At 38.4% G+C, this 12,539-nt stretch overlaps 1 protein-coding gene across 1 annotated transcript in view; it reads right to left on the reverse strand.

Annotated features, from left to right (window-relative positions):
• Positions 1-12,539, reverse strand: part of pcxb (pyruvate carboxylase b) — a 322,790-nt gene that overhangs the window by 23,243 nt on the left and 287,008 nt on the right. Inside the window, exon 18 of the mRNA XM_039669304.2 lies at positions 719-898. Within this exon, the coding sequence (XP_039525238.2) occupies positions 719-898 (180 nt within the window). The remainder of the gene's footprint in view (positions 1-718; positions 899-12,539) is intronic.

The following is a 12,539-nucleotide window of genomic DNA, read 5'->3' on the forward strand; positions in this document are numbered from 1 at the left end:
CAGTGCTGATAAACAGCTTTTGATCTTTCATTTTTGGACTTCAGAGTGCTTCAAAAGGGTTTGTCTGTCTTTCTGTGTATGCCAGAGAAATAGGAAATCAAAGTTAATTTGCCCTCGACTGCAAAAGCAGGATGTCTGTCCTCACTCCTCAGTAACAACTCCATTTAAAAAAATAAAGCAAAAGTCTCTCCTGTGACCATACGACTGTAGATGTGTGTTTGTGCATTATAGTGTATCGATCTGCTTTTTTCAGCAAGTCTTTTCTGCACAAGGAGGAGGAAACGTCACAGGCACCGGTGACAAGGAGCCTGCAAGTGACAAGCTTTACTCTTATCTTGTCTTTCACACATACACACAAACTTTGTGATGGATTCACACAAAGCTGTTCTCTTGATTTTATGAAAATCTCACTTTATAGCATCCTCTCACCTTTTCATTTTCTTCTCGCTCACACTTTTTCTCTCTATGGGTGTCTAGAGATTATTCAAAACCAAAGCCATTGTCACTCTCAACCGGACTCTCAAAAAAAAAAAAAAAAAAAAAAAAAAACCTGCTTGTGTTTGTCCACATTTGTAGGTGCCTCGGATAAAAGTTGTCTGCTAAATGACTGAATGTAATGCCAAAAAAAAAAAAAAAAAAAAAAAATCTCCAAGGAAGTGAGAAATGAGAAATATGGATGCATTTCTACATCAGTTTTCATTAAACAGTGTGATCTCACCTTTGACCTGAAGGGCTCAGGGAATCCTCCGTGTGGTATTCCAATGTGTCCTTGCAGAAACTCCACAACAGACAGAGGGAAGGAGAGCTCATCTGCTCTCTCTTCCACATCAGCCCGAGAGAGAGAGTTCTGCACCATAAACTGAGCCAGATCACCCACAATCTTAGACGAGGGGGTCACCTGGAGAAACAAAGTGAGATCATTTGTACAAAATAGAGCTTTGAGCTAACAAAGTACATTTCAATGGGAAATAAACTGTACATCCACAAGCTGAAAATTCTCCCCTCGGCTAGAAGCACTTACCAACGATTATACTGACAAATCAAGCATAATAATCAATTTACACTAGTACAAACCCCCAAAAGCAAACATGAACTTTAAAAACAAAATTAGGTAATGAAAAGAGGAAATGATCTGTGGAGAGGTCAGATCAAAACAAGGTCAAAACAGTTTGTTCACCCAATAATGAAAGTTATGTCATCATTTGTTCTAAACCTGTATGACTTTCATTCTTCCCTAGAACACAAAAGAAAAAGGTCTGTAGAATATACCGGTAAAATGATTCAATGAGATTCAAAAGAAAGATTAGTTTACAAAGACTTTTAAATGGCCAATTTCATGTACCTCTATTCAGTTTCACAATATTGGCCATTCTTTTCAGGAATGTTCTAAAACTATGCCTATTGTTCCACGAAAGAAATGAAGTTTGAAACCGCACAAGGTTGAGTGATTTACATTTTTTTTTGTGTGTGAGCTATTCCTTTAAATGTGAACAACACAAAATAATTAGAGAACAAAACTTCAAATCTATTATAAACGTCCTCTACAGAAAATTACTAAAGAAACGAACAAAACAAGAGAGTGAGAAAACAGTATAGAAATGAGAGATCCATGAGGTTTTCAGAGGAGGAAAGACACACAGGGGGGAAGAAGGGAAAAAAGAAAAATATTAAAGGAGAGGAATAAAAAGTTAACGTCACAATTTTTTCTTTCACATAAATAGTACAGCGCTTTGTGGAAATAATACCTTATGTACAGAAAAACTTGTGCGAAGGAGAAAAAAAATCATTCATGGGCCTACAACACAATAATAAATACATGAATTTAAAGGGGCAATATCATGGAAAATCCACTTTCTTAGCCCTTAAATGCATTGGTAACACTTTACGGTAAGGGTACATGAATTATCATGAATTCATGTATACATTAATGCATGAATTATGCATTCATTCATGCATTATTTCTCATGAATCATCAGGAACTAACACAAGTTCAACGTTTTTCATTCATGACTTCATAAATGAACAACACCTTAATTAAAACATTAACTAAGATATGCACATCACCATGAATTATGATTGATTACGCATGATCAAGATGTTTTCTTTGTTCTTTGTCTAGGTCAGTGATCTAGTCACCACTTTATTTAAGGGGCCACACACATGATGAAGTCATTAATAGATTAATGCTTAGTTAATGATGACTTTTGGACAGACACCTTAATAGACCAATCACAGCTCATAGCACACACATTCTGTAAATCAAATACAGAAGTCATCATTAACTAAGCATTATCTATCAATGACTTCATCATGTGTGTGGTCACTTTAGACCACATCATGTGTGTGGTCTAAAGTGGTGACTAGGTCCTTTGAAACACTGATGAACAATGTGCTATTGAAAGGTGGCATAACTGTGAACAAAGAAAACATCATGATCATGCGTAATAAATCATAATTCATGATGATGTGCTCATCTTAGTTAATGTTTTAATTAAGGTGTTGTTCATTCATGAAGTCATGAATAAAAAACGTTGAACTTGTGTTAGTTCCTGATGATTCATGAGATATTAATGCATGAATGAATGCATAATTCATGCATTAACTTATACATGAATTCATGATAATTCATGTACCCTTACCGTAAAGTGTTACCAATGCATTTTGTCGTATATTTGGAGTGTTTATATGTACAGAAAATATGAAATTATTCTCTACAGGTGCTTCGTTTATATCTTTATATTCTGTTTTGGTCATATTTTACAAGCTGTTCAGATTTTTCTGTTCTCTATGACGTATTTTGAACAATTATGTTACAATATTTGCAGCGGAACTGGCAAATAAGGACATTGACTACCGGCCCAACACTTCGAGCAATCCTGCCATTATTATTTCTCGCTCAGATTTTGTAGTCCAAGCTCAAGGATGCAGAAGTTACGAGAGGGCAAGTCAAAATGTTTGGTTGTTGGATGTAGTGACCCGAAGCACTTCAAGGATTCCCACTTCAACAACCTCCGCCAGTATAAAGAGGGGTTTGCCGATCGACTTCGTCTGAAAGAGGGGTAAATTCCTTCTATCTTTGGAGACGACAAACAGAGCATTTTGATAAGCTGTAAATATCGTTAATAAAAATAAAGTACTTTACTTTCTTAAAACTCATGGTGGTCATGGTTTAGCAGTATACAGTTTGACAAGAGTTTGCTAAACCTCTTGTCAAGAGGTTTAGCAAAAGCCCTGAAAGGGCGAAGGCCCTATTGTTTTCCTTAGGATACATTTATTTTTTAAATGTTCTTTCGACTATTTGGGCCCTTTTGGGGCCCTTAACATAACTTTCCACATGGGTCAGAACCCGTGGCCATCAGGGCCGGGCTGAAGCTGGTACCCAGGCGTGGCAGGGGGCCTCGACAGCACCCCATGCAACGCGCTCCGAAAACTTGGTCCATAAATCAAACACGCTTGCATGTAATAATATGAAACTCGGTACATATATAGATCTCATCGTTTCATATATACTTCACACTCTTACTTTTTACCCTAGCCCAACAGGAAGTCGGCTATTTAGGGTTGTTGGGAAAACGCATGCAATGGAATTTGAAATACTCCTCCTAGAGAATTCAAACAAACGAAACTCGGTCAGCATGAGGTCAAGACATTGAGGATGAAAGTTTACGTGGGGATTTTGGTTACGTGACAGTTGTAGGTTACAGTTTGACAAGAGTTTGTAGTTTGACACAAGCACAATGTTGTGTTATATTGCGAGTGTACACAAATATATATATTCACAGAAAAATATATACACACTTACATTATTGTTCTAATCAGATCAGGCAAGCAATATCCTGTCTTGTCCCTTAAAAAAAAAAATATATATATATATATATATATAGATAAGCTATGTATATATATATATATATATATATATATATATGAAAGGGCCAAAGCCGCCGGCGATGAAAGGGCCAAAGCCAGCGGCGCCGCCACCCCAGTGCCTTTAGATAACTAAAGGAACCGGGGTTGCAGTGCCACCGGCTTGGGCCCATCATCGCTGCTCGCAGCTATATTTGTTCTTGCGTTTCATCAATGGTCATTTAGCTGCTGTGTTTTCTGATGCTTTTCTAAAGGTATCATATTATCCATACAGATTTTTAGTGGTAAGATTAGACCATAGTCATTTATCTTGTCAGTGTGCTTGTTTTAACAAGAGAAATAATCTCTTTGAACTTGAAAACTTTGCAACGCGTACATGGCTGCTGGTCAAGCATGAAAAATGTTTGTTTGTTATAATGAGAGAATTTGCAAGAATTGAACTCGGCACGGGATATAAACTCTGGGGCTTTGATTCTAACTTAAGCACCTCTGGTTGGCCACTGCTTCCAGAAATCAACACGTTGTAAATAGAAACCATTGACACTCTCCATAGTGCAAAAACACATACGCATGGGGTTGCCTGCCAAATTGCCAATATGCTATTATTACAGAGAAACCTGTTCCTAGACCAGCAGATTTGGGCAGTTTTTTTTCCCTCTAAAAGCAACCAGAAGCAGCAGCAGGCAGTGGTTTGAGTGAGAAAATTCCCAGCTAGTCTCGAGTGTGTGGCCAGGAGAAGGCTTAACCTTGCTCACCATTGCAAACGATCCACCTATGATTACTTATCTTTGTTTATTGTTCTTATTCTGTTCTTATTCTGTCTTATTTTCTTTATGAATGGATTTAGTTCCATTAGTTTATGAAACTGTTGGCTGACAATAGATCATATTTAACTAATCTTAATTGTCAAATCATTCTTATCCCATATATTGTAAAACGATGTAATTTGATGTACATTTACATTAAACAATTAGCAGATGCTTTTATCAAAAGTGATTTTCAAATGAGGAGAACAATGGAAGCATTCAGCACAGTACACATACCAGGGCTTCAGACTAATTTTTTATTTAGGTACACCAGCACAAAATTTAGGTGCACTAAAAGTTTTCCTTGTGTCGCGTCACCACAATTTCAAGCTCACCTTTTTATCTGAGACTTTGTTTCATATAATTAGTAACAAAGCACAAAGATTATTGCGATTTATTGGATGGGATGCTCGCTACAATGTTCCATTCATTCATCAACTGAAAACAGCATAGAACGGAGCACAGGAGCCTTTTAGTTCTACAGGAATATCTGAACCACAGCCAATTAGAGGCAAAGACCCGCCCAATCTCTATCTCTGATTGGTTTCGACCACGATATGATCCAACCATGCATGCAAAGAGAACAAAAGACTCTTTGTGGAAAGGCAGCGGATGCGATCAAGCAAGAACGTTAGGTGCACTGGTGCGACCTCGGAAAAATTGTCGGCGCACTCTTACAAATTTTGGTCGCATGTGCAACCAAATTGGTCACACTCTAGAGCCCTGCATACATTTTTTTAAACTAAACAAATAGAATAGTATAGAATAGAAAAGGTAAGTGCTAGTATTAATTGGTCAGGTGCTGGAAAAAAAAAAAAAAGATCTGTCTTTAGACATTTTTTGAAAATGGCTAAAGACTGAGCTGCCTGAATTGAGATAGGCAGGTAATCACACCAACTGGGAACAGTCCAGGAAAAGGTCTGTGAGAGTGATTTCGTGCCTCTTTGCCGTCACCATGAGGTGTCGTTCACTTGCAAGAACACAAGCTTCTGGAGGGCACATAAGTCTGAACTAGCGAGTTTATATTGGTGCAGAGCCAGTGGTTGTCTTGTAGGCAAGCATTAGTGCCTTGAATTTGATGCGAATTTGTGACTGATGGCAGCCAGTGAAAACTGATGAAGAAAGGTGTGATGTTGGCTTTCTTCGGCTTGTTGAAGACCATCCTCACCGAATGCATTCTGCTATAAGAACATTACAATATTCCAGTCTGGTGAGAACAAGTGTTAGGGCAAGGAGTCATGTGGCCTGCTCTGATAGGAAGGGTTTAATCTTCCTAATGCTGTATAAAGCAAATCTGCAGGACCAGGGCGTTGTAATATTATGGTCTGTGAAGCTTAACTGATCATCAATCACCACTCTAAGATTGGTGGTTGACGAACCTAGCTGAATGGAGAAGTTGTGCTGAAGTATTGGGTTGGCTCTTTAGCTCTTTGCCATTGGTAGCCATTGGTCCACTCTATTTTGCCAAGGTCTACTGACTTTAAAATGTCTGGCCTCGCCACTGTGGTACATAGGCCATAGTAGTGGTTATAATTTAACATTGCAGTCTAAGGTATTTCAAAGGATATCATTTTATTTACATAATATTAAAAACACTATCAAACAGCACTCTGAACTGGGAATAGGTCAAAAAAAGGAAAGAAAGAGATGTGAGTGACATTTAGGATTAAGTTTTGTAATAGACTCCTACAAAGGTTATGCAGGGGTAATATCTTTGTTTAAACACAAAGCCACAGACATGACAAGTACAAAGACCTTTTCGGAGAAAAGGGTTTAGCAACAACCCTGAGTGACTCTATAGCACCGCTGGGACTGTATTGGATGACACAGAAGGGACCTAATGTGACCAATTATAAAACTTCTTATGCATATAAATGTCAACATTACAAACCGTTACATGACTAGGCTAACTTCTCTGAAAAATGTTAAAATGCTGTGACTCTGGCATAACTCTTCTGCTTCAGAAATCTCAGCCAGGGAATACTGTTCATAGAGAAATAACTCTCAGTAATAGGAAAACTTAACTATCTGGAATGGATAATCAAATGTGATTCCACTAAATTAATCATGAATGTTTCCTTCATCTTGCCACAGTCATTTGGAGTCAAAGACACTGGAGGTTATGCTAAATCAAATCCTAAAGACTTGCTGGAGTGCTCCTGCTTTGCCTGAGACTTTGGTTGTGTTCAGTAATTAGAAGAATAAATAATAGAATAGTGCCCATACTATTTTGCAGTGTGAGTATTGCTCACAGTTTTAACTATTGTTTGCTAATTATGGGATACTATTTTATTATGTTATTATCTATGTTGTTTTCAAGAATGCAGGCATAATATTTTGAAAATAAATCCATTACAGGCCTTTTACAAGAGTAAAATAATAATGGAACAAGATTAAAGTGGTATTGTAAAAATATCTAATGGAAAATGCCTCTTTCATCTTTTAATATAATTTCATTAATTAATATTTTGTATCTGTATTGTTATTCTTTATTAATATTCATAATCAGTTGTATTATCTTATGAAGTTTTAAATGCATGTATTTGAATGTAGATAGCATGTGTGAGGATCACATGTCAGACAGGAAAGGGAGAATGTATATGTTCCACTGATAATGTAATGATACATCAAATGTGTACAGTTGGCATTTCTTTACGCGGAAATTAATGTTTTTCAACTGATGCAATGTACCACAAATGTTTACACTGAACAGAAGTTTCTTAAAGGAGCATTTCACCCATTGCAACATAAATCTTTATTGAAAGTGGATCATATGTAGTTGAAATGTAAAATATTTTTTTTTTAATTTGATGCCCTCTTGACCGAGAAAAGACAGAAAATAACCAAGGGGCATATTTGTATAAAAGACTACAGGTCCCACAATGCACCGCATTGCACAGCTCCGACAAGCCACACCCACTAATCCGGAACAGCGCAAACAGAGAATTCACTCTTCCGTCTACAAGGCTAACATTAGCTGTCACCGGAGTTTGAAATTAATTTCACACAAAATGTCTAGTTGGCTGTGGCGAGGGACGTAATAGGATGGCGCCGGTGGCGTAAGTGATAATGAAAGACACCTATGAGGCGCGTGCCGAACTCCCGTCTCTCACGGAGGAGCGAAGGCATAAAATGGGGAGCGACGAAGGCAGATCGAGAGAGAAACAGGCCTGATTTTATGATGTTTTATTTCTGTTGTGTGTAATGTTACAGCAGTCGTCAATGAGGGGCTGCTGGCTTATACTTTCGTTTTGTATTTGTTCATTTTACTATTAAAATGTTTAAATGTTCGCCGGTTCTCCTTCTTCCCACAACAACAAGCTCCGTTCACGTTACATTGGCAAATTATTAGTGAATTACTCCTCATCTGTATTTATTTCTGTTTGGTGAATTACTGCATGATAACTGGATGTTCTGTCAGGTGAAACTATCCCAACACAAACGTCCATATGCTCGTTTGATTTAGAGAATTCCTCCAGGAGAAATTGCCATCGTTGAAATTCTCTGCAGCAGACGGGCTGTGTCTGTAGCCCGTAGCACGCAGCGAGAGCACAGGCAACCGCAGGCCGCCGAGCTCGACCCAGTCCGGGCTTCTCGACCGACAGGCAGCCGCCTCCTGTTCCTCCATCAGCCTCAACTATATGCTCTTCACTATACTGCGACTCGTAAAGATAGCCACAAGATGGCGGATATTGATTCAGTATCTGCAAGTGAAGTCCCACCCACTGATATGCAATAGGCTTGTAGGGTGAGTGGGTCCTACACCCTTGAATAATAATGAGCTAATGTTTGTAGTCTATACAGACTTTGATAAAATATGACTTCCTGCTTATCGTGAAGCAAAATGACGATTTTTTTGTCATGATAAGCAGGAAGTAAAACACTTATTTCTCCCATCTCAGGGGGAAAATAAGGGAATAAACCATGACCATTCAAAAATATGACTGGTTTTCTAAAGATACAAAGCTTAATTCAAATGGGTGAAGTGACCCTTTAATATGGAAAGTGGATTGTCCCATGTGTAAACATATACGTTCCATGTTTTCCTGCCTTACAAGGAAATTAAGTCCCTCAGTGATGTATATAAATTCAATCTTACTGTGCAGAGAAATGCGGAAACTTATAGACCTGGCATGAATACAACATCTTCTCAAGTTTCTCTCCTGACATATAAGAATATTTTTTTTTCTTGGCAAGATAACTGGTGTCCGGACCTAGCCTGGGTTTCCCCATGCTGCCTTGCCGCAGCGATATTTTATTCACACTGCTAGGCAGCCTGGACACCATGAACCAAATTTTCCCCTGAGATAGGGAACCAATCACAGAATGGGGAGGGAGAAGCAAAATGATGACAACGTATATGCGACACACCAAAGCAGTTTGTATATACTATTTATCTATAGACCATGGCTGCGGATGTGAAGTTACCTTTTGATACAGCCTAATGTTTGACATTAAACATATTGGCTCAACTGATTTGCAGAGGGGGGATTTAAAGCTGTTCCCTTTTACTGGTGATTCACTTTTTTAATTTTTACTTCATATAATATTAGCCTTTTTTGTTGATCACATATTTTACCATTTCAGGTGTTTTAACAGCTAGATCGAGTTGCTATGGACACAGTTGTTCACTCCGGTAATATAATCGTTTTTAAATGAATAAACTCTTTAAATCAATATTTTGTGTCACATTAGTGGGAATTTGCAACCCCACTTTGTTTCAGCAAATACAACCCCTTTAGGCTGATTCAAGACCCCTCCGCTAAAAAATAAGGAGTGTCAAGTGTGTTCAAACAGTGCGGTACAGCAACCAAACCAGTAGCACTACCATTTTTGCAGCGCCGCAATGGCGTGCACTTGCTAGCCTGTTCCATTTGCGTGTGAATGCGAAAAAGGAGCCTAGTCTAGACTCTGAAGGAAATGACTTGGAAGGACCCGTCCTGCCAAGGAAGTATCCTTGACATTGAGAAAGACGTTTTGGAGTTCACATAAATCTCCTTAATCTCTGACCCATCGTCGTCTTCATCAACTAATTTTCTGTCGCTCTACATACGTCATCTGGTATCATTAAACCATTTGGCTTTGAGCTACGTACAAGCACATTTGATAGACATTTGTACCACCCAATAATACGGCTCTGGGTATTCGTAAACCACGTCTCAAATACAAGAAAATGAACAGTCTCATTCTCAATGATATGTGATCTGGCGTTAGCCAGGCTAGTCCGGTCCTGTGAATCAAATAATACTGGTGAAAAGGCTTAATTCCAAGTCTGCAGTCCCCACTCCCCTCAATCTGTAATATTTGGCAACATTTTTGGTCAGATGCTCAACAGGATTGTCTGAAGCCAAAATAAATCATGTTTCTTGTAAAAGATTCAAATTATGAGGAAGCCTCCCCGAGTTACTAAAAAATACTTAAACTTTTGCCTTTAGTTCGAATAGAGGGAGAAATCATTGGGTTGATAATTAAGTAGAGGATTTGCTAAGAACCCAGAAACAATGCAAGAAACTCGGTCAGGCCAAGCCACTGTGATGGAGGCTGTTGGGGAAAGTGTTAAAAGATGAGACTGAGACGGGATTAAGAGGGGATCAAACACACAACCACACACACACACACAGCAATCCTAAAGCCCGTCAGTGTCTCCTCTTCCTTTGCTTTACACACACACACACACACACACACACACACACACACACACACACACACACACACACACACACACACACACACACACACACACACACACACACACACACACACACACACACACACACACACACACACACACGTCTAGAAGTGTTTACTCTCTCCTGTGTTATTGTGTAGGCTATCTCTGGCTAACTGACAGGGTACATCTGTTTGGCCATCGGCATGGACAGAGAGAGCTTTGAACTCAAGAGAACGGTTTGTGTGTGTCAGTGCTTGCTGCCGCTTCAAAAGGAACAGAATTAGAGGATTGTGTGTGTGCTGGTGTGTCTCTCAGCAAACTAGGTAGCAAGGAAGAGCAAGACATGAAGGTTGTGTTCAGAATAGAAAACTATCAGAATGCTTTACTGTGCACCATGTACACTAAGCTACCTATTATGCAAATGTTTTTAAATCAGTTTTTAAATGTTTTATTTATATTTATTTGATTAAAACATACTGTAAAAACAATGTGAGGTATTTGTTTATTCCTGAGAAGGCAAAGATGAATTTCAGAGGCCATTGACCCCTAATAAGAAACATTTCTTATTATCAATGTTATCAAAATATATTTGTGGAAACAGTAATGCACTTTTTCATGATTCTTTGATGAATAGAAAGTCCAAAAGAACAGCAATTATTTAAAACTTTAACAATAGCCACATTTCCACCATGTTCCAGTTGTATTTCCACTTGAGCTTGGTTTGGCATGGAAAGATTACAAATCGTTCTCGGCCCGGCATTGTCAGCACGCTTGCATAACAGTGCTGGTAAAATGCATGCAGTGATGGCAACATTCAGGATTGGTCATTTGTCTGTTGCCTTTCACTGTAGATTGCCAAGTGTGCACTTTGAGAGACGCAAACACAAGTTAATAATAAAATTAAAAGAAATATCTAATCATCCTCCATAGTGTGTAGCTATTTACATCTCTGTAAACTCTTGTGTTACCAAGGCAATGACTGACACATTTGTATTAGAGTTCCATTATCAGCCTGGAACATTAAAGCATATACGTACAAATAGAATGATTAAGCAACGAGAATGGTTTTGCCCAATGGTGGTAACACAGCTAATGTAATGTCTTTATAGTGTCACTTTACTGTTGCTCACTTTAATGCATCCTTAAAATTAAAGTATTCCGATACAAAGTATAAATAATGCAAAAGCATACTACTATTCTGTTAAAAATAGAATGTGGCATGCCATTCTGAACATAACTTGGCAGAGAGAGAGAGAGAGAGAGAGAGAGAGAGAGAGAGAGAGAGAGAGAGAGAGACAATAGCAAAATGAATATAAATGGAATAACCACAAACTCCCAAAGTCTAGCTCATTTCCCCCAAACCCATAAACTAAATTTGAGAAAGAGATAGTGTAAAAAACAACAATGAGTGCAGGCAGAAATGCACTGACAGAAAAACAAGACAAAGAGGGTGAACTGAGTAACAATCACGTGCAGATACACTGGAGGTAAACAGAAGCTTCTATTAGGAGCATCCCAATAATTGATTGCATTGAGCAAGATACAGAAGCAAGTGATGCCAGACACATTTCAGCTGATCGGTTTATTTGGCCTTATAGGAGACAGAATGTAACACAGCAGAAGCCAACATTGGCAGGTGACACTGACTACTGATATCAGTTTATATGGCAGATCAGCTGATAACCAGAACTCTCACTATCACACTGTTCCTCTGACAGAAAGTGGCAGAAGTTGCTCTAGTTAGTCACAGAGATTCTGTATGGTGACAGGATGTAAGCTCATCCCATTGACTAGAAATATCCATCCAACGTCTCTAAAATAATTTTGTAAATTATAATTATTTTAATGTAAACAGAGGAAAGAATAAAGCATGTCCGCGATGAAATTGTTATTTAGTCTACATGCAAAATTTAGGGTACACTACAGATAATTTCTATGTTTTAAGTTAATTGTTAGGTTTGAACCAACAAGAACAAAAATTACAGAACTGTGACTATATACTTGTGGAATTTAAATGACAGCAAATCCAATAGAAAAGAAAAAGTCACTTTATTCACACAGGCCTTCAAGGACACTCTTCAGTATGTGGAACAGGGGAGGAGGATAGCACCATGTAACACTCTCCACTGTAAATCCACTGCAAAGCTCTCCATTCTGGATTTTCATTGACAGCACAGACTGATCTTATGAAATTGCGC

This window comes from Pimephales promelas, chromosome 1, assembly GCF_988280905.1.
Source record: "Pimephales promelas chromosome 1, fPimPro1.hap1.1, whole genome shotgun sequence".
NCBI classification, from domain to species: Eukaryota; Metazoa; Chordata; class Actinopteri; order Cypriniformes; family Leuciscidae; genus Pimephales; species Pimephales promelas.